This window comes from Diadema antillarum, unplaced genomic scaffold (assembly GCF_040938485.1).
Source record: "Diadema antillarum isolate AM-2024a unplaced genomic scaffold, OU_Dant_1.0 scf00000108, whole genome shotgun sequence".
NCBI classification, from domain to species: domain Eukaryota; kingdom Metazoa; phylum Echinodermata; class Echinoidea; order Diadematoida; family Diadematidae; genus Diadema; species Diadema antillarum.
The window spans coordinates 292,625-315,725 of NW_027270997.1; the positions used below are offsets into that span (position 1 = coordinate 292,625).

At 34.6% G+C, this 23,101-nt stretch overlaps 1 protein-coding gene across 1 annotated transcript; it reads right to left on the minus strand.

The window, feature by feature from the left end:
- Positions 1-6,579: 6,579 nt before the first annotated feature.
- LOC139719290 (SEC14-like protein 2) lies at positions 6,580-21,487 on the minus strand. The gene is made up of 12 exons (XM_071630714.1): positions 21,434-21,487; positions 17,502-17,571; positions 16,390-16,433; positions 15,276-15,338; positions 14,119-14,212; positions 13,207-13,301; positions 12,241-12,336; positions 11,278-11,422; positions 10,268-10,377; positions 9,484-9,629; positions 8,170-8,321; positions 6,580-6,830 (listed from the first exon to the last, which is right to left on the minus strand). The coding sequence occupies exons 1-12, from the start codon at positions 21,485-21,487 to the stop codon at positions 6,580-6,582; spliced, it is 1,320 nt and encodes a 439-aa protein (XP_071486815.1).
- Between the last annotated feature and the right edge of the window lie 1,614 nt (positions 21,488-23,101).

The window sequence follows — 23,101 nt, forward strand, 5'->3', positions numbered from 1 at the left end:
CTGTCCTCATCCTGTAATCCAAGAATATCTATGGAAGTGTTCAGCCTAGATATATATTGACAATGCTTAATTCATTAAAAAAATAATTTTGATATTTTGTTGTTGTTGTTGTTCTGTCACTGCTTGAAAGAAAGATTCCAATACTTTTTTGCATTGTTTGGTAGCTTTCTTGGTGGCTGAGTTAACAGAAAATGCACACACGACCTCCAACCTTCCTTAATTTACAATCGCCGACACTATATCAGCTCGAATTGAACTTTGACTAAAACTAATCCAATTTATTTGCTTTAGCTTTGAGATTGATCATTAATGACAGTGCTCAAGTTGTAAATCAGGTCATGTAGGTAGACGAATGTATGCTTTGTAAGAATAGTGATAGATTACCATAGATAAACACTTGCCAATGCGTTGCATGCTACCTTAAAGTTTTTCTTTGGTTCCTAATGTAAGACATTTTGTGTCATTCATTGTATATTCTTTCAGTCCCTTTGAACTTGACCCACTGTCGATTAAATTTTTTTATAGTTATACGTATCAATATGTAATGAGAGAGAGAGAGAGAGGGGGGGGGGAATAGACTTCCCCTTTTCAGTGGTAGATGACATTAAATCAAATGTGTTTTCATATTTCTCATAAAGTGTTACAGTGTAAACGATGTAAGTGCGCATTGTCAATAGCAATAGTTGACAAAATAGTCATAACAGTAGATGGTCAATTTCAACATTATGTACAAGGTTGTAAAAATGTCAAACAAAGCATCTTTATCTATTAACCGAGTAAGCCGAGTAATTGGATTTGTAAACGAAGGAGAGAGAATGTAAATTTTCAGGCCCGACTGAATAAAAATAATTGTCTTTCTTTATTCTTTTTAAGGCATTTTGCCCGATTTGTCTTATTAGTTTATTGTTTAAATTAAAAGCTCTTTTTAGCAGATCCCTAAATTTCAAATCATTTCTGATTTTGGGTACTCAAACAACTTTGAGTATTTAACTGTTAATTTTTATTTGCATTAGAAATGAAATGAAATGAATAGAATAGTACCAAATACAAAAGTAAAAAGAAAGAGAAAAAAACCCAAATATTTGTATATACATATATATACATATATATAATTTTACATGTATATATATATATATATATATATATATATATATATATAATATATATATATACGTAGAGTCTTCCCTGCGAAATTGAGAATTTAAAAGCAGTAGACTAGTTAGATAAATTAACTATCTGGAATGGAAAGGGTAGTATCCATTATCATAGGGGATAACTTGCTTCTTGAAATACAAAGACACCATCCATTTAGACACACATGTTGATGTTGTTTAATCAGAGCATGCATGTAATCACAGTTTTCACCTGAACAAAATTAGATGCATCAGCTCCCAATATCAATACGGGATCTATACAAAACAACCTTTTCTTACCGTAGACTCAATTACGTAGCAAAGACTATAATAATTGTAAGTTTACGCTTGTTATTCAGTGAGACTTGTCTTGCCATTGTCAGTGATTGTGACTTTGTATATGAATCAGAGTATATTAGGTGCATCTTACTTCGATGCTTATTTCGCTGAACTTATTCAGTTGATGGCATAAAGAAAGGCAAGGCTTTTACTTGTTTCATTTTTTTTTTCTAGGGGCGGGCATTAGTGGATGCGGGGGGGGGGGATAATGTAAACAATGCACACCATTAACTTGTAGAGTACACAAATCAACATTAGCAGAAGTCAGCAAGGAATTTGATATCAAAGAAATTTTAAAGGAGTCAAACACACCTAAGAAGGGGTTCCCTCCCTATTACCTTGTTCACACTGTAAAGAAAAGAGGAAAATAAACAATTTTATTGCAGTAAAAAAAGTACTATTTCTATTTTCAGAAATTGCAAATGGCTCAAAGCTTACCAAAGAAAACAAATTCCTTTTCTCTCTCAAAGTGAAAAAAAAAACCACGATATCAATATTTTTACGTCCCTTTGTAAAGTGCAAAATTCGTAACTATACCGTAATACATAACAGGTGTTAGTGCATCAGGAGGATCCAGTGCATGCACATTAAAATGAATTCACGTTGGTATGCCTCGAGTATTTCTTTGTATATGAAATTCCTTTGCATTTATCGTTACCAGTGAACCTCGATATCTTCACGTACAATGCCATAATATGATATAATTACTACTTATATCATTATCCTTGTTATCATTAGAAGTGTAATCATGTTTTTAGAAAAGTGTGGTAAAGATGACACACTCTGAACATGGACAAATTTTATTCCCTATTATAAAGCATCTGAGACTGAGACTTTGAAAGAACACACACTCTCAGACCTAGACACTCAAAGTGAGCACAACAACGACATCCAGTCTACGTATATGCCTGTCTTGCAATGAACAGCTCTCTTATAGATACCAGAAGCCTAGGCATGAAACCACAATTGAATAACGTTTGAAATGTCTTATCAATATCTCCACACACACAGTAAAACCCTCATTTCATATGTAATGATGGCCCTCGTTGGTAAACCCCAACACAGGAAACTCAGTCCTGGTGCCTGAAAATGAGATCGCAATCAAAAAATATTTCATTTTATGTTATTTCATTCCATTTCATTTCATTACCAACAAAATAAAACATTTATGGACACACAATAACACAGAATCGGTACAATGTTGTAACAAAGAAAGAAAAATACTGGGAACTGATAATCATTACGCCTATATTGTGAACTGATAATCATTATACGGTGGCCTTTTTTATTATACCGAATTAGAATTTGAATTGTTGGAAAGTGAGAAGCAAAGCGTGTAATTTGCATCTCCTCGTGGACAACGTAACAAATAAAACTAAGCTAGATTGCCTAAAGAAGAAAAAAAAAGAACCCGCTATGATCTTATCATCGAACACTATATGATTACTATTATCCTCCAATTTTATTGCTGTCAGCGGTATGTGAAAGGTATGTGATCATATTCAATATCCCAAACAATTGTAAATTATTTCTTAAGACAGCAATATCATGCTATAACACAAATTATCATAAGTATGGCAATATACAAGGGAATGCACTTCATTATAAAAACAACTGTATGATAACAGTACAACCAGGAATATCATAATATATCATAATATGCTCTATATGACAATTACAGTAGACCATGACAGTGAAAACAATGAAGCAACCTCACAGGGAGGTTAACTCCATACAATAAAAAAGAAATAAAAATCAAAGATTGAAAATTGAAGGATAATTCAGCACCAGTTAAAAATTAGCATTAAACGAAAAAAATAATCGTTAACAAGCACAACAATTAAAAAAACTGGGAACGGGAACGATAAAAACAGGGAAGGAATGGAATTCAGGCATATTTCAGTTTTTTTTTTCTATATGGGAATTAAAATATTGTGTGTGGAAAAACTATGCAAATTATAAGGCGATACATCATCATCCATTTATACTCACTTGCATATTTATGACTGTTTATAGAACTGTTTTGTGAAAATTAGCGAAACTTCAATTTTCTCAGCTTTCATGACTTTTATCCGGCAGTGATCAAATCTTTCCTGTTATGCTTTATGTTTAATCCAATTTTACTTTCTGTTTCAGACCAGCTATAAAAATAATATTGAAAAAATAGAATTTCTCTTTTAAGAATATTTTGGACTGAGAGATGAATGGAAACGAGTCAATATAACGATACTTAACAAATATGCCATGCACTGGGAATCTCTACGTAAAATTGCAGATTCCGAGTTGGCAGGGATAGCGCTGCTTTTAAGGATCATCAAACACGGTCTTTTTTCTTTGAAAATTATGCGCACCATGTTGATTATTTGTTTAAAAATTAAGAAATACAAATTCTTCCCAGATTTTCTTTTCTCAAATTCGCGATATAACCTTTAACTTCCATTTACAGTTTTCCCCTTTCTTATTTGCCTTTACTATACGGAGAGTAATAAACGTCACAGAAAAGAAAGAAAGAAAAAAAAAACGTTGCATGACTTTGTTTCATGACTTGACTTTTTCATATATATCAGGACGGACAACTCGTTGACCATGGAAATGGAAGAGGAATTACAGTACCAACAATAAATGATTAAGATATAATGATAAAGATATTGATATGATATTCTCTAAAGTAGTAAGTTCTTTGTTACTTTCAACCAAATTACTCATAATCAACAGTTATCAATATGAACTATAATAGTGAGGGACGGAGACATAAATACAATATTTTTGATATCTTTTTTAAAATTTCAGTACAATTTGTGTATTGAAGACCGCATCATTCCAATAGAGAAATGAAGGCCAATTATCCTTGTATCGAAAATATTTGTTTTCTGTAATTTAATTTTTTTTTCCAGCGTTCCGCAATGCGCAGGACGCATAGAAAAAACAATATATGGCTATCATACCGTCAAACATACAAATGATATACATATGAATACAAATAATATACAGGTAATATATACCTTTAAAGGTGTAATATAACACGTGACAAAAAAGGCGGGAGATATATTATCTCAACCAGAAAGACATGACTCACGAGGGATTGCAAAATGTTGTGCTACAATGATATGATATGATGTTATACTCTACGGTGATCTACATAAATACACGTCACGTAATTCTAGCGTGCCGTGTGCAACCATCAAATTCTTGCATTGTATTGCCTAACGTGACGTCATTGCTCACAATACATACAATACAATACGTAGTGGTAGTGGTAGTGGTAGTGGTAGTGGTAGAGTAGTTAAACGTCCTTTACGCCTTGTTTTGTAAACATATTTATTCATATCTGTTATTTTCACATGTACATGTACATTATCACTTATATTTTTGTATTCATATTATATTGTAAATATGTTTGTTCTCTCATACCCCGAGAGGGGGTCGATAGAGTCAATAAAATCTTACAAATCTAAATCTTACAACTATGACTAATCACCGATAAGTGTTTTTTTTTAACATTCAATATGTAATACCAAGAATTATATCAAATGAGAGTAAGCAGCAAGGGGACAAGTACTTTGTAACTTACGACATTACACATAATTATCATGAGCAATTATTTATAATTATAATTATATAGGACAGAAACAGAAATCCAAGCATCTGTGACGAATTTGCGTAAGACAGGTGAAGTCAGATAACACAGGCATGACGTTTAGTTCGTGTATCAAAGATATCGTGGACAGTGGTATGGGGTCGCAAGCTGGACTGCACATGAATCGTGCTAAAGGACGTTCTAGATGATGTTTTGCTCTTTTGTAATGCGATAGAAGTCATTACCTTAAATTACGGGAAAGCAACTAAAAATTGCGAATGCCAGCTTGATAACAAATAGTTTGTAATGGTTGAATGACCTTCCCAACAGCTTATTATATGTCTTAAGTACGCGTATACGTTACATGTCTTACGCATAACTTCAAGAAATATGAATTACTGCGATAAGTTAGGAGAAATCCATAAAAACCTATACGGAGGCCAGCGTGACAACAGCTAGTGAGCTGTGATTGAATGAAATTTCGTACAAAATGTGTCCTTTTTGATGCCCAGTTTAGAATATGGACGTGCACTCCCTTTATATGAGGACTATTATTTATTTAGGCAACCTACTAACTTGTCCGAAAGATCGGTCTGTATCTCGCCGTCGGGGAAATGTTTCGCGGAGACTGCGTCTGGCTCCAAGGATCCCCTCCTATGTCTACGGAGGTGAGCGATAACGTCAAAAAAATAAAAGACTCCTCCGGACAGAGGGATCTTTCTGTCTACCTACTAAGCAGAGTTTTAGCAGAGCCATTCCCCTCGACGATTTCAGTGAAATACGTCGTAACGCTGGGGGTCAATATTGAATCTTAAATGTAATTTACAAGAGTTGAATCGATTTTTGTTATTTTATACGGAAAACAAAAATCACATGACAATGTGTGATGCCAATTTAGTGTGCTTACCGGAAGGCTAAATGAGATGCTAAATGATAATCTTGCTGTGTACATAATCATTCTTTGCAAATCAAACTTCAATGTCAAATGGAAGGCAGATGTCAACCAAAATTGCATTTCGATTGCATTTTAAGAAAATGCTATTAGCTACACTGAAGTGATATCTAAGAACCGAATTTTTTGTGTCTGCATATCATCACGATGAGCATTTGTACAGCTAATTTAAACAATAAATTTGATATGATATAATTATTATCAACTTTGTAAGAATATAGCCGTATAGCCGCATATGACTCTGTCGCCATTTGGAGGGAGTATGCTTCGGCGACAAACAGGATGGCGCTGTAGTATAGATGTGGTTTTCAAAACATCATGAACGTATTGCATCCCACCACATTGGAGCACTTCTGTTTGCCAGAGAGTGTAAACAAGGACAGCACAACCTTGAAAGATCAATATATATATATATATATATATATATATATATATACACACACACTTTGCTGCTTTCTTCGGTAGGCAACGCGAATGTCACGCAATGTCTAAAGCTTTATCTTGTGTTTTTTTTTGTACGATTCCTGGGCTGAATATTGTTCAAAGGAGACCCCATTGTTTTCTCTCTCTTTTTTTTTTTAAACTGGTGTGGTCGATCGAGTAATACCCTTAGAAGAGGATGAAGTCTTCTGTGGTAGGTTTGATGTTGATAGAGAGAGCCCTCTTGAGAGGAAATGACCTTCATGATAGCCGCTGTCTCGAACGATGTCGTCCACGCTGGCTCCGAGCATCGATGCGTTGACTTCGAGTCGTGGCTCGATGACCTCCATCCAGTAACTGAGCTTCCTGGTCTTCTGGAAGGCTCCGTGGTTGTCAAACTTAACAATGTCTGTGGGAATTGATTCAGAAGCCCTTAGTATTAGTCATAATGGTTAGACGTGTCGTCGAACTGATCTTGCTCACGCCTCATGCACACTGTTTGGACACCACCAGTCAAAAACTGGGGGAAAAGGGTGTAATGCATACAAATCGCTAACAGGCTCATGGGTACCACAAGTTCGATTTGATGGTTTTCTAGAAAGAAGATGCTTTGATATATAACACTGCATAGTAAAACAGATTCTCGTTGATGACATATACAACAATGCCTACTCTTTTTCTCATCATACAGGATGTACACTTTGTATGCTGCATGTTTACAGTATGTATACTGAATAATGTGAAAGTTAATTCCTCTTGTTTTTCATTGCTCTGAGTTATAGATCTCGATGAGCGTATTAACTAGTCTTTCCTCGCTACTGTAGGCGGCTATTTTAGTCCACTCTTCAGTATCATCAATGTATCTCAATGACATGCCACATTGTAACACTGATTAATGTTTAATTGCTATGCTTACAGGATAAAGGTTTTATGACATACGAATGCATGTTGATTTGTGTTGATTTATGATACCCTCAACATCACTTTTGCAGTGAAACGAATACCTGGAAACAATCCATAATTATTTTAAAATAATTTTTCTTCTATTTTTCTTCAGATTACTTGGATACACCCACAAAAAACCCCTTCCAAATCAAGATTCTGGTTGTGACCTCATCTGTCAATCATTGCTAAAGTACTGATATGTTTAACAAAAGACATTGGAATGCACCTTCCCCTCGACTCAGCATAATTTGAATGTTTCTGTGATATTAATGCGACTAACAAAAGACATATGGCGAGGGAACATGCAAGCTATGCTCGGTCTCAGGGAGGATGCATTACAATGTCTTTTGTTAATCATAATTAGTACTTTAGCATGATTGATAGATGATGTCACAACCAGAATCTTGGTTTGGAAGGTTTTGTGGGCGTATCCAAGTAATCTGAAGAAAAATAGAAGAAAAATAATTTAAAAATATATGGCATGTTTCCAGATATTCACTTCACTGCAAAAGTGATGTTGGGAGTGTCAAGAATCAACACAAATCAACATGCATTTGTATGTCATAAAACCTTTAATTTGAAATATGTATAGGCCGAATTGGATAACTGCACACAAAATGGAACCAACAAGAACCAAGAATGGAACCAAGAAGAACAAAGAAAAAAAAAACCACTGAAGAAACAAACAACGACTAACCAGGTACGTGCACACACACACACACACACACACACACAATCACACAAATTAACAAATAAACAAACAAGAAGTAAAGAGAAAGCAGTATCATATATTCGCTGCTTACATAATCCCGGCTCCTCGAACTCAACTTCACCGTCTTCAGGTACGATGTGACTGTTGTATCGCTTCTCCTCCATGATAACAACCTTTTCACCCGTGTGTGTAGTTCGAGTGATGCCGAAAGCTATGTCGTGAGATTCCGTCTTGAATTCGTACCTAATAAGGGAATTTGATCTTCATTTAGTATTAAAAGTCAGGTATGACACATGCACTTTAGAACGAAATTGTATCAAGCTGATGACAAAAAAAGATGAAAAAGATGGGAAAAAACGATTAAAAAGATGAAAAAAAAGTCATGCTTAATCCTAACTTATGGCAGAGCACGATCAGAAAACAACAACAAAAAGTCAATTAGTTAAATACTAAAATTCTTCGATGAAAATACTGCAAAAAGTAGTGTGGCTAGAAACTTTGTGTATAGTTTCAATTTCTTTTTTTGTTTGACTTTTTTTTTTCCTTCTACCGATTCGGATACCTCTGGAAGAAAGTCTGATCTGATTACACGCAAACAAACGCAAATGTCGCAGACAACGAACAAGATTAGCTACGGTATTGTAATAAGTGGAAGAACAGTACTCAGAATAGACCGTTTCTGTATTAAATGTATTACTAGTACACTGTATGGATGCTTCATTTCCTTGAGCCTCCGAAGCATTTCATTCACCTGCTCCGACCCATTAAGCTCCATAGCTGTTGCTAGGTAGTGCAAAGCTCCGACAATCTCTATGGTGGTTAAGTTCGAGTTTTGTGAACAAAACATACATACATACAGAAACAGTCTACTAAAAGCATGAAAACGTCCATGCCTTGGAAATAAACGTGACAGCCAACGAAGTATTGTAATGACGGCATGAACACAAACGCTGATTATATCACGATATTTGCTTTGCTTCAAGATACAATGCCAGTTTGAAAGGAAATTAATGCATTCCAACGATAACAATGACGATTTGATAATGGCAACAAAAGGAATAATGACAGTTAATGCAGCAATTATAATACGTCATGACTGTATGTTAGTGATAGTGATAAAACAGTAATGATAATGATTACAAAGCAGAATGTCAGATATAATGATGGTGAAATTGCTCAGCAAATAATATTACTTCTGATATGAATGATAGCACAATTATGACAACAACTGATGATGATGATGATGATGATGATGATGATGATGATGATGAAAACGATGACGGCTTCTTATATAGCGCCGGTATCCTCCTTGGAAGGGCGCTCATGGTGCTTGATCTAGAATGTCTTAACTTCAACTGAAGAAAAAAAAAGATAAGAAATAATGAACGATCGATTGCAAACTCACCTGAATATGCTCCCAAGGGTGTTGACCTTGAACTTGATTTCTGTTGACCTTCTACCCGGAAGTTCTTGCGTGGTCATCATGTCGTCATGTTCGAGACCGCGGCCCTTCTGGTAGTAGAACGTCGGAACCTTGCCTCCTAGGTTTATCTGGCCAACACATAAATTTTGCCTTCATTTAAATGAAACCGTGCACCTTTTTTCAAAGAATGATGGGACAACAGCAAATGACATCAGTTTCATCATCTCCATCATGTTGTGTTCATTGAATAACGAAAATGTTGAGTGACAAGTATTTAAAAAAATCCTTCAGAAGAGGGTGTTTCACCTGGAAATATTGTCTGAAATCAGATGATTCGAAATTATTTGGCAACGTGACAAGCTGTTAAAGTGGACTTGATAAGAGAATGGATTGTTACCAGTATTAAAACACCCTTGATAGACTGATGGTCTAGTAGACGAATAGGAATGAAGGGGAAATCATGGTTTCTGTCGAGTCGTTATGAGAATAGGAAGGTGCTGATCTTTACGACCAGGGGCATACTCTCAATTTTTTGTTTTTGTTTTCAAAATGGGTGATTCTTTTTTTTTCTGCCTTTGAGTGGCTTTTTAAATAATTATTTTTTCGCCATGCATACCTCATCCTGATGATGATAATGAAGAGGGAGGAAGGGGAGAAAAGGGGAAAATTATAGATTTTCTATTTTCATGTTAATACAATCACATTTTACGATTGTATTCCATTTCAATCATGTGTGTTTGTGTGTGTGTGTGTGTGTCGCTCTCACCTTTGTGGGGCACATGTTCGGATTACCTCCAGTGTCGGTCATAGTTCCACCCCAGTGAACCGGAAGTATATCAGCATCTATGTATTTCAGCAACACATCCTTCCAGCTTCCTATAAGGTGTTGTTCCATACAAAGTCAAATCAGGCGGTTGTCATTCCATGTAGCTAGGTGTATCGGGCGTGTCATTATAAAGGATATTATGCCATAATTGCATATATTTCCTCTTAATTACTGTGTTATGCATGTAGGCCCTACGAAATTCATAGTTTATGTCATAAAGTGTTTCTATTCATATTTGTATATTAATGCACACTTTTTGCTAGTGGAAGTGAATGAAACAAACTGATATTACGGCACATTTTTCTTTGTTTACATTTGCCTGTGCGCAGTGACGTGGATAGATGCGTGCATTGGTATGTAAATATTCTGATACCTGAATATAATAAGACACAAGTCCATAGTGAAAGATTCAGAAAATTAAAAGGACATACAAACATATAACATGACTTGTACTTTTAAAATGCCACTTATGGGAATTTATGCATACAAATTTAAAAGAAAAACAGTTATTTGACTATTTATCTAAATCTATTACTTTCATTTTAGATATACAATCATGTGTTCGTGTTTTGAGCATCAAAATGTGCCTTGTAACTATGAAAACCAGATGAATTAATGTATTTCATGAATACATCAATTTATATTGTTTATATAACTTCGTTATGATTTCAGTTTTCAGACTTTAATTTCCCACGATGTATAATTTAAAAAAGCGGTACAAATTCCACATGGTACACACAAAGTTTCCTATCAAATAAATCCTGATTTGTTGTCATGACTTTATGGAACTTAATAGAATGATGTACTGAACACTCTATTCTAGGAAGAAGTGACTCAAACTAAAAAATAAATAAAACTAAAAGTGACTAAAGCTTAAAAAAATGAAAGAAATATTGTTCTTCTCATTGTTAATCCAATAGCTAACTCATATATACATGGTAAATGATTACCTCCGATGACTTTGATCTTTTCTCGTGTCCCTTCACTGAGGAAAGGCTTCAGGATGAAGTAGACAGCTGGAAAAAACTTTGTCGGCCTGACGAGAAATAGGCGATGAATCACTTCCGGGTAGTGTTGTTCAAACAGCCCAGCGACCTTTTAGGCATAATTTACCATTTGCAGATGAAATAAAATCCAGCATTAGTGCTTTAAAATAGTTCTAAAGTGTGAGTTAGGGATAAAAACAACCACTGAAAAAATTTGAATAGGTAAAATCGATGTTAAACATATTAATTATTAAACATGTTAAATATACAAAAATGTGACCAATAGTTATAATAAAAATGTTTCCAGACTAAACCGTCTACAGTTACGGTTTATTGAGAAAAATGCAGAAATCTCCTTATATCTTAGGCTTTATCGCGAAAATTGTATATGATAGGCTGTTTTGTGGTACAACAGACCTACACAGCCATGTGCATTGAATGTCATATCTTGAATATTTTGTAAATCACGGTTCTTAAAGGTAAACAGGACCTTTAATTTGTGCGTGTGTATGTGTTTTGGAGAAAATAAGTAGAATAAAAAAAAATGTCTTGGAAAAAAATACAACACAAAAAACAAGAAACAAAAAGCAGAAAGAATCTACGGAGAAAGAGTCATAGTGTTAAAGATCAATCTTGATTGCCATAAACAGTACAGTCTTACGTGATAACGTTACCAAGTTTCGAAACCAATAAATAGTTTTTGGTGTTTTCTGTTTGGTTTTATGCATTCCCTCAACTTTCTTTGGTCTTTTTTTTTTGCATAATTCTGTAATAATTGTACAAGTGCGTTTTCTTGTGCTGGTGGAAGTGTAGATTTATATCCTTCAATTTGAATCTTTTTTTTTTTGTGTGTGTGTGTGTGTGTGTGTGTGTGCTACGTAGTAAATTAATTGCTTCCAACTGATGAATAAACATTCATGTTCTTACCTCTGTCATTACAGTCATACCCGGTTTCCACATGTGCGATACGCCTAGATGTTCGAGATCGACAATCCATGTTATGCCTTCGATATGACGACCAAGCTGGATAATCAATCAATCAATCAATCAATCAATCAATCAATCAATCAATCAATCAATCAATCAAATCAAGAAGTTAATTTAATCAAGAATTCAATCGATTAATCAATGAAGTAATTCACTATTCAAATATTTATTTGACTAATTAGTCAATCAGATAAAGAACAGCTTCATAGTAGACGTAACTCTACGTGGTAACGATGATGACATAATTAGGAATTGCTGCTTTTAATCATGATATTGAAATCATAAAACTCATATACACAGATAATTATTATAGGTCCTAGAAAGGACAAAATGAAAGCTATAGCAATCTTTACGCTACCCCATCCCCAAAAGTCAACAAATATAAAATTGTCCATTCCTTTTTTGAGAATGGATAGAGCATCAATAAATGAGAACTCCTAAGTGCGCTCCTACTATATGAACACGAGAGTATGTTTTCTCGCATGTGTTTCTCTTTTGTTATTTTCAATTAAAGTATTAGTCAATTGCTTAATACCTATCCATGTTATTGCATTTCCCTGATTTTGTCTTTGTTTTAGTTTACATAATTCTGATCTCATCCAAGTCGGCTTTCACTGCATTCACACGCGCTTTAGTTGTGTTTCCCTAACCATAATCATAGTAACAGTAAAATATGAACATTAGAGCAAAGACATAATGGTACAACGACAAGACAGAAATGACTTGTGCGAACTTCGAAAAGTGCTGATATAATAACTGCCCATGGTAATGATTGATTTTCTTTCCTTTTCATCAAGTAGGCCCTAAACGTACTTAAAAGCCAATAATATGTACAGGTTTCTAAATCTAAGAACGATGACTAGAACAAGCTGAAGTGAATTGTTCCTCCCAAACAGTCTAACCCACCTTTCTTGAAACTGCTTCTTGTTCTTTTTGAAGTCGTTCCAGGATGAAAATGTTTGTCTTGATGATATCACCTGCTTTCACAGAGAACAGGAGACCTGTTGAGAAACATGTGAGTTTTGCAGAAAAAGCAAAACTTAAGTTATATCAATTATATGAACAAAAACTTATTACATGATTTACGCTGAAACTTCTTTTGAAATAGTCATAATGCTGATAATGTATCACCACACAAACACCCATGTGTATAATTTCATTTAATTTTTTTTTATTTAAATTTTTACTTAAAAACCTACTCTGTTGCCTTTTGTATGAAAACGGACTTGCATCCTTCAATAATTTTTTTAAATAATGTTTGTGAAAAAGTGACATTTGCACACGAGATTATTGTACACTGTAACGTGGTTGCGAACAATAGCAGTACTTGGTATAGGCCCTATAATATATATATATATATATATATATATATGTATGTATAACACTTATATTCCATGCCTGTCCTTTTTTATCATTTTGCTTTTGTTACATTTTTCTACCATTCTGTTCTTCTGGCTTAATTACTTTGACGTACACTTTAACTTACGTATACAGTTACACTTTAAACGCATTATGTCAAATTAAAACATAACAACAACATGCAATTCTATATTATGTATGTAACATTCTAGGATTTTTGAATTCTGGCCTGATGTAAGTTTAGATGTTATGGTACAATCATGTTTTGCATATTCATCATACACACACTTATCTCGTTCTTTCTCGGTATGTACATAATGTACAGTATTTTATGTGTATCCATGTACACTTACTTTAAAGTGTATGTAGATTATATATTAGTGTGTGTGTGTGTGTGTGTGTGTGTGTGTGTGTGTGTGTGACCGTAGTATGCAAAGCTGTGACAAAATGTGGTCATACCTTTCGGGTCGACATTTCCAATGGGAGAAATCCAAACGATGTGACCTTCTTTGTCCAGTCCCACGGCGCCTCCAGGCCAGTATTTCAGGCAAACCTTGATGAGAAATTGAAGAAGGGGCGGACTGTCATTCCAACGATACCCAAACTTGACATATTTTTGTTACATATATGTCAAAAATAGCAATTCACAATGTTATGTTCTAATGAATCGGCATAACAGGTTCACATAATCATCATATTGAAAAGGTAAAATAAGATAATGTCACGGACATTTTTCTCTATCAATTTCATACATATTTTCGAAAATAGGATTTTGCCTGCTACGACAGAGATCATGTCCACACTATGGTACAGTAGTCTTGACCAAATCATTTCATCGCCCCCATGACACGTGAACAGCATTTATTTTGTGTGTCTAGCGTATCAATTTACTCCTATTTACTCTGAGGAGGCTGTTATGCTTTGCCATTTTTATTTTTCTCTTCTTGAAGGACAAGGACAATGAATCAAGAACATGATCATGATGATAATGAAGATTTTCATCTAAGAGTCTCAATAAACTCCTCACTATTAGGAAAGAGGCAAGTAATTCATGAAAATGACCATCATTATACTCAAAATATAATCAGCTTTATCGTCTGCCTGTGTCGTTGTATCAACGGCCATTGATTGCACAGTGTAATGAGGATTGTATTACGTGTTGAGAATTTCATTTCAGGTTTTAATAGCAAGGTGCTGTCCAAACTGAAAGTCACTTGTGCACATTAGCCGCGTCATTAATAATGGCAACTGAGATTTAGGACATGTCTAACTCATCGCAATGTGGGAAAAGGCACAAGTAAAAGTCAGAACAATAGATGTCTTGCTTTACTCTCTCGGTGAGTGTAGCTAAGGGTATTCCCTAAAGCATTGCCATGACATGGGGCGTGGAATTATTTTTTGAGGGAAACAAGTCTTGTAAAATATAAAATACATGTGTGTAAATATCTATTATCCTAATTCCTCTATATATATATATATATATATATATATATATATATATGTATATACATATATATACATACAAAGGGCAAATTAAAATGTCACTTATGTTTTCATTTATTCACTATTTTCTATTTGTTATCTATTTTCCGCATTTTTTCAAACTTCTTACTTACTTCGGGCATCTCATACCATTCCAGAAGTGTATCAATGCGGTTCTGACTCCGCCATATTAGGTCCTGGATAAAGATAATCAGACGTTAAAAAAATATTAGATAATATAGATGAAAAAAAAGACTCTCCAATGTGGCATAAGGGAGAAGAAAAACTACGAATAAACTCAGTTCTGTTGTTTTGTTTCTTTTGTTATCATTTACGACTTTAATCATTTTGATAACTTTAACAACCAGATATTGGTTGAATACAGTACAATTAACTTCTAATACCCCAAAGTGCCTGTGTGAGAAAAAGCACAGCCCTTTTTTACTTTAATATGGGTTTGCTCATCTCTCATTGTAGTAATTGGTAGAAAAAAATAAATAATGTTAAAAAACTAATATATTCATAATTGCTGTAAATGATTGACGTATTCGAGAATTCAAATCTGGACAGTAAAAGCAAATGGAGGCGTGGTGGGGGTCACATAAGGTTTTTTTTTGTCACAGTTATACTTCCTTCGGTCCTCTGCTTTACATGCCCATGGAATTCAGTCAAAGACACTTATCTCTCTAAGAGTACACATAAGCTATATCTTCGTAGGAAAACAGCAAAACGAGATTTAGAGCGGTGAGTTGGCTCAGTCGCTAGCGCGTCTGCCTCACGATCCAAGGGACCCGAGTTCGATCCCGAGTCTGGACTGAGCAATGTTGTGTGTAAACATACCGTCCCCTCTAGCAAGAGACAAAACACACTGTCCCTCGGATAGGACATAAAATGGAGGTCCCGTGTATGAGAGCGTCACAACTCACGCACGTAAAAGATCCTGCTTCATTCTTTCATCGCAAAGAGCAGGGTGTTTAACCCGGTGAAGTGGTCCTACGTCACATCCAACTGGACCTCATGGAAGACCAGCTTAGCATAGCTGAATATGGACTATCTAGCCATCTTCTCAGATGGAAATGAACAAACAAACAAACAAACAAACAAACAAAGGAACGTGGAGATAAGAAAGAGAAAAAAAAGAAAAAGAAAAGAGAGAGGAAAAAAAACAAACTTGAAAATACCAGAAGGAAGAAGTAAAGCATCATTTTCAGCCAAATTTGCTGCAGAGTAAATATCGTTGGTACTCACCTGTCTGAACATCGCCTCTGCCTTTTTCACTGAAAACCTCCGTGCTAGATGATAAAACACCAAACACTGAATATCTTTAGGAGCAATTATAATCAATGTTTATTAAAGCTGACTTTGAAATGATCATATAAAACAAACAGGAATATACTGACATTAAAATCGGACCTCATTTAAAGTTCGTATGCTATGTATTTTTTGGACAACATCATTGCTTCCCCCAGAAAAACCCCAACAATACTCGTGATGTTTTAAATTCAATTACATTATTTTAATTTGAAGACTCTTCCATCATTCCTTTTTTACTCTTTTTATCACTGTCAAATAATCTTATAAAATTACTTTGCCATCTGATGACTGTTTGACTGAATAATTGTCTATATAATAACAGCCTCGGGCGTTTCATAAAACTAAACAGAATTAAAGACAATGCATTCCTCCGCTGTAATAATTAATATTTAGTAAAACTGTTGAAAAGAATAGGAGTTTATTAACCACATAGACATTATTGTTGGTAGTACCCGTCAAAACTAGCACTGATAATTAATAATTAAACGTGAAGGAAGTTCCACATTCAAAGGATGATATTTTTGAAGATAATAAGTAAACATACTAACTTTAGGTAACATTATTGACTCATAATCTATCTGTGCTTATCACTAGGAATCTTGGCAAAAGAACACAGGAAAGCAAAGAGAAAGAGGTTAAGAAAGAGAAAAATGGGGAAGAAGAAAGATATTAACACTTTGGTTGAAAGCACTTCCCTATATCAGAAAACATTATATACGTTTGTGACAAATATCCTCAACAGTGATAAGAAACATTATTAATAATCCCAAAAGGCCAGTTGATGGTGTAATAACGTGAATCTAAATTTAGTTTGTTTCATCATTAATTTGTATAGAATCATTCCGAATATGGATGATAGGAAAACAAATCCATTCACCTGACAAGGTAAGGTATAGTAACAAAATGTGTTCACTATAGCTTCGTTGAAGATTTTTATGAAATAAAAGATTAAAAAACACGAGAACGCTTTTCATATTTTGAATGAAAAGATAAATACACGGGTTTTTTTTTCTTCTGGCTTAAGAAGAACGGAGATACAGTCTAACCTCTCAAAAATCGTAAAAGCAGGTGGTCGTTGTGTCGAGGCTCTAGTACATCGCTCAAGTTTGTTTTCAGCTAGAAATGAAACATAACAAAGAGACAAATACAAACATTATAATGATTGGAATCCCAAACAGAAGACTTGATCAAATGTTGGCATTTGCTCATACTCAGCGTTTATCAAGTTTGCTTCAGTCAAACATAATGATCTCACAATTGCACAACTCCTAAATCCAGTTTCTTTTTTTTCCTTCCACACACAGGAACAAACTAATTGATATAGTTCGGAATTTAAAGAGTAAAAAAAGTGCTGGCTATGATAATGTTGATAATGACCTTGATACGCTGAATATCGAGTTAAATAAATTACTTTACTGGATAAGAGATAACAAATTGTCAATTAATCTTCAAAAAAACTAAATGTATGCTTTTCAGTAATTCTTTGGAAAAATTACCTCAGAAGATTTTTCTGGATATTATATCCGTAGAAAAAGTTTCCTCAATTAAATTTTTAGGTTTGTTTCCTGATAATATAAGCTCACCTGGAATTTGCATATTGAATCGATTTGCCATACAATCTCTAGAAATATCGGCGTAACAAAAAAAGTTAAATTTCATTTTTTTTAAAATGTTCTATTATCAAATGTTACACTCATCTTTGATTTTACCTTATTTTGAATTATGGCATTCTCGCCTGGGGTAACACTTATTCCTCGTACTGTCGTATATAGAACGAATATTATTATTGCACAAAAATGCTTTTCGTATTATTTGTAGAGAATCGTGGAGATGTCATACTAATGACTTGTTTCATCAAAATAATATTTTAGAATTAAGGATTTTGTATTGTTAGATTTAGGACAGTTTATGTACAAACTGAAAAAAAAAATCATTCCCTTCCTTTTGTGTTTGATTCCATGTTTATTCAAAATAAAACTGTACATTCATATCCCACTAGACAATCCAATGAATTTCATTTACGCTGTCTATGACGATTTTTTCAAAGTCTACATTCTCCTTTGCCGGACCTAAATTCTGGAATTCCCTTGATAGCAGCATAAGAGAAGCTGTTCAAATTAAAGATTTTTTTAAATCAATTCTTATATCACTGCGGACTTGCATTTTTGAAAGCCGCTGGTTCATTTCTTTGCTTTAACGTCTTTAACTTTGTTTAATTTATTTCATAGTCGTTACAATGTACTATTTATCAAATAAAGTCCATATCTCAGTAAGACTGTAGTCTCATTTGCCTTGGCATCGACCCATGAACTCTTCGTCCTTTGCAGCAGCTCCTTACCCTGTCTTCCTCTTCCTGTCCCTTTTCTGACCTTTGACCTCCTGTTTATTCTTTCCACGCGTATGTAAGAGAGCTGCTTGTGTGTTTGTGTGCGTATTTGTTTCATGTTCTGTTTCTCGAGGAATATGTCTTATTGTTTCGTTTTCACGAGGGGATTGCATTGCACAAGCTAGGCCTTTTCGTAGTCCCCTCCATTTCCGACTTTTTTTCTTGGTTACGATTCAGTTACAGTTTGTCCATGCATTTCTTCATCTAAATTATGTCTTGTCTCATTGTAAACAAATGACAAGCATTTAAATCTCATTTAAATATGCAAAAGTCACATTGTACTTTACTTTGTTTATAATTATGCAGATGTCATATTGGATACCTTCGTCGGAAAATGAAATTATATATATATATATATATATATATATATATATATATGTATATATATATATATATATATATATGAAGAATTCAAAAGAATTGATTGATTTAAAGGAATGGTATTGTATTGGAAATGAGAATTGGGTTTTTAACTTTTTCAGGGATACCAAGAAAACACTTGTGATATAGTATAGAGCATATCATTCTAAAGAGGAATTCAAAGTTTATTTGATGAAAATCTGTTTTGGAATGGCTGAAACATCCAAAAACAAAGTAAAACAAAGCGATCGTAATAAAAGGTGGGACTAGAATCGCTCTGTTTTGGATATCTCGGCAATTTCAAAACAAATTATTATCAAATAAACGTTGAATTCCTCATGGAATTACATGCCTTTTCATATTTCATGATCCCTATAATATTTATTTCAATTATTTTAATACTTAATGATATTATCGTACATTTCATATTGCAACATTGTATGGGCAACTTAAAAAAAAGTCACATTGATAACATATTGCTTCTACAAAAGAAAGCAAAACGTATATGCACCAACTCAGGTTATCGAGACAATTCAGATCCTTTATTCGCAGAATTAAAAACACTCAAGGTAAATGAAATTATTTTTTTTTTGCATAATTCACTCTTTATATTTCGCTTACGTAATGGCCAGTTGCCATCTTCTTTCTTCTCACTATTTCAATTAAACAAGGACATACATTCTTATCCCACAAGACAATCTCATAAATTTCATTTGTATAATCCTAAAATAGTGATGGCTCTGAAATCTATCAGACACATCGGACCCGATGTTTGGAACTCTCTTCCTTCGGAAATTCGAAGTTTAAAGTCCGTGTATTCTTTTAGGAAAGCTGTAAAACGATGTTACTCTCTCGGTATCAGTAATTTCGTTGTCATTGTTAGTATAATTAATACACGAAATTCCTTCGTAGAAAAATCGCCGCATTTCATCTATTATGTAATCATGTAACCAACCATGAACAGTATACTGTGCACCTGTACCTCGGTGAGAAATATTTTGTCATGGCTTACTGATCAGTGATCCAGGTGAACTAACTTTGTGTTTCGTGAAGCAGGCAGACCTCTCCCTTCCCTTTCTCCTTTATACTATCCTATCTCTTCGCAAGTCATCCCTCCCTCCTATTTTTCTATATGTACGAGGGCTGCACGCAAATCAAGCCACGTTCAAGCTGTAGCCCAACTGTATTATTCATTGCACGGTTGTATTGCTGATACATTTTTGCTGCACATTGTGTAAAGGCAATGAAAAAAACAATTTTTAAACAACTGATGTTTATGTTTATGTACGGCTCCAACAATGTATGTATATATGTATATGTATATGTTTATGTATATCTATATGTTTATGTATGTATAGATGCATGTTCATGTATGTTCATGTACAATGATAATTGAGGAATCAATAAATCAAATCAAACTCCAATTAATTTGGCAATAAATACATTAGTATGTACAATACACGGATCGTAAAACTTTTATGTATTGTAGACCTGGGTGACATTGCACTGACATTTATTGCACGATTAATGTCTCATTGAGGACACACAGGTGTATCTGCAGCTGCGCAACTAAAAATGCTGACGGAACTATACATGCTTTCATGATGTGGCCATAATGTTATACACACTCAATAAACCAATCTATATTACTACAACCAATATGCAATCCTTCACATAAAATTGAAGCCCATATTCACCACCCTATCCGATGTTTAAGATGCCCGTCCTTGGATGACAGTAGATAATATGCATAATTATACTTGTTTCACGGCACTATCAAAGTTATCTAATACGGATTTATCTAGAAAGACAAAAAATAGCGCAAAACTGTTTATGGTTTCAAATGAATTCCAATCCTCAGAGAGAATTGCAACCCCACCGGGAGAGAGAGAGAGAGAGAGAGAGCGTATATCAGCACACAAACAAGAATAACACACACTCACACACACACACAAACCGACAATAGGAACTTAGCTTTTTCATCAAAAGCACAATGTTTATGTAGATCTATTTCAGAGGGAAACAAGAAACATCTAAAATCTTATAAACTTCAAAAATATGAACTCATTGATATATCTTGGTATTTTGTCGGTGTTTGTACTTCTCCTTTTTGTATCTGTCGTTATGTGTGTCCTATAATACTCGTGCATTAATGTCGTGTGAACTTTGTCGTTATTTAGATTGTTTTTATTATCAAACCATTTTATAAAATGAAGACAAAATCATAAATACCGATCGTAGGGCAACTACTTGCTTGGAGTTCAGATCATCGAGTCGTCCGCTCATTTTCGCCGTGAGAGAACTAACGCAATATTCCAAAAATCCACTGAATACTCTTCAATTTGTCACAATGCCGAGCGTAGAATTAAACACGCGCAAGGAAAATGCGAGTTACACGTCTGTGCGCTATGACTGTATGACCTTCGTATGTTGCACATGACGCTGGTGTGCTCGTTGTGTGCCGGGCTTTTTTTCTAGTAAACAAGGGTGCGGAACATCGTGGAGGAAAATTCCAAGTGTGTACGCGTTTACCACTCGCTAATTGCGAACGAGTAGGCAAGAATGGGAGAAAGGGGGTGGGGGGGGGGGGGGGTGAAGGATTATTATTATTATTATTATTATTATTATTACTATTATTTATAGTGCGCTTTTCCCACAAGGCCCAAAGCGCTTACAATCAATTCAAAACATGTACGACAGTATGTATAATTGGATAAATGTTATATATACAGCTACGAACTAGTTGCTACTGAAAAGATGTGTTTTCAAGGCTTTTTTGAACACACTGACTGATGGAGACTGTCTAACGGTAAGTGGTAAATTGTTCCAGTGCTTTGAAGCAGACACAGTAAATGTCCTATCACCGGCTAAGGTGCGAGTAACAGAGTATGTGAGACGAAGCGGATCACTAGATGACCTCAAATTTCTAGTAGGTGTATATAAAGTCAAACAGGCGTCTAAATATTTCGGAGCTTGATCGTTAAGGATTTTATAAACAAACAAAACTAATTTGAAAATTATCCGTTGCTTCAAAGGAAGCCAGTGCAACGACTTCAGAAGTGGCTGAGATGGGAAGTCCCTAGAAACCTGAAACACTAATCGGGCTGCCCAATTTTGAAGTCGCTGCACACGATCCAGTTGAGTTGAAGGAATGGAAGAGAGAAGCCCGTTACAATAATCTATACGGGATAGAACTAAAGAACGCACTGCGTTATGACATGCAGATTGATCAATAAATCTCCTAATCCTAGCAATATTTCTTAAATAAAACGTAACAGTACTACAAATTTGAGAAATATGTTGAGACATTGACATTCGACAATCAAAAATAACACCAAGATTTCTTATTGTTTCTGAGGGGCTAATTAGTGTGCAACCAACATTGAGCTGAATGTTTGAAAGACCGCGCAGATTGTGGGCTGAAGCTGCTACAAAAAACTCAGTCTTCGAATCATTCAGTTTCAACTTATTTGCTACCATCCATTTCTTAATATCTAAAATACACATTTCAAGTTTAGTGATGGCATTAAAAGAAGCTCCTGGAGTCTTCGGGTCATAAGAAATATATAACTGTATATCATCAGCATAAAAATGATAATTAACATCATAATGTTGGGCTATCTCGCCAACTGGAAGAGTATAAATTGAGTATCCTATGGGTCCTACTATTGATCCCTGGGGAAGTCCAAACTCTAACACAGTGGGATTTGACAAATTACCGGCAATGTCAACTTGAGAAGACCATCCCAAAAGGTATGACTGAAACCAGGACAAAACTGTTGACCTAACACCTGTTCGTTTATATAAACGGGAAAGAAAAATTTGATGATCAATCGTGTCAAATGCGGCTGACAGATCTAAAAGAACAGCAAAAACAACCTTGTTTGAATCAATGGCAAA

What these genes read in the sequence shown, in the direction of transcription:
- LOC139719290 (XM_071630714.1), bottom strand. Translation starts at nt 21,487, where the DNA reads ATGAGCGGACGACTCGATGATCTGAACTCCAAGCAAGTAGTTGCCCTA. An exon ending in AAGTAGTTGCCCTACGATCG is followed by an intron (nt 17,572 to 21,433) that starts GTATTTATGATT and finishes TTTCATTTCTAG; the next exon opens with CTGAAAACAAACTTGAGCGA. An exon ending in AAGAAGCAGTTTCAAGAAAG is followed by an intron (nt 12,337 to 13,206) that starts GTGGGTTAGACT and finishes TTGATTATCCAG; the next exon opens with CTTGGTCGTCATATCGAAGG.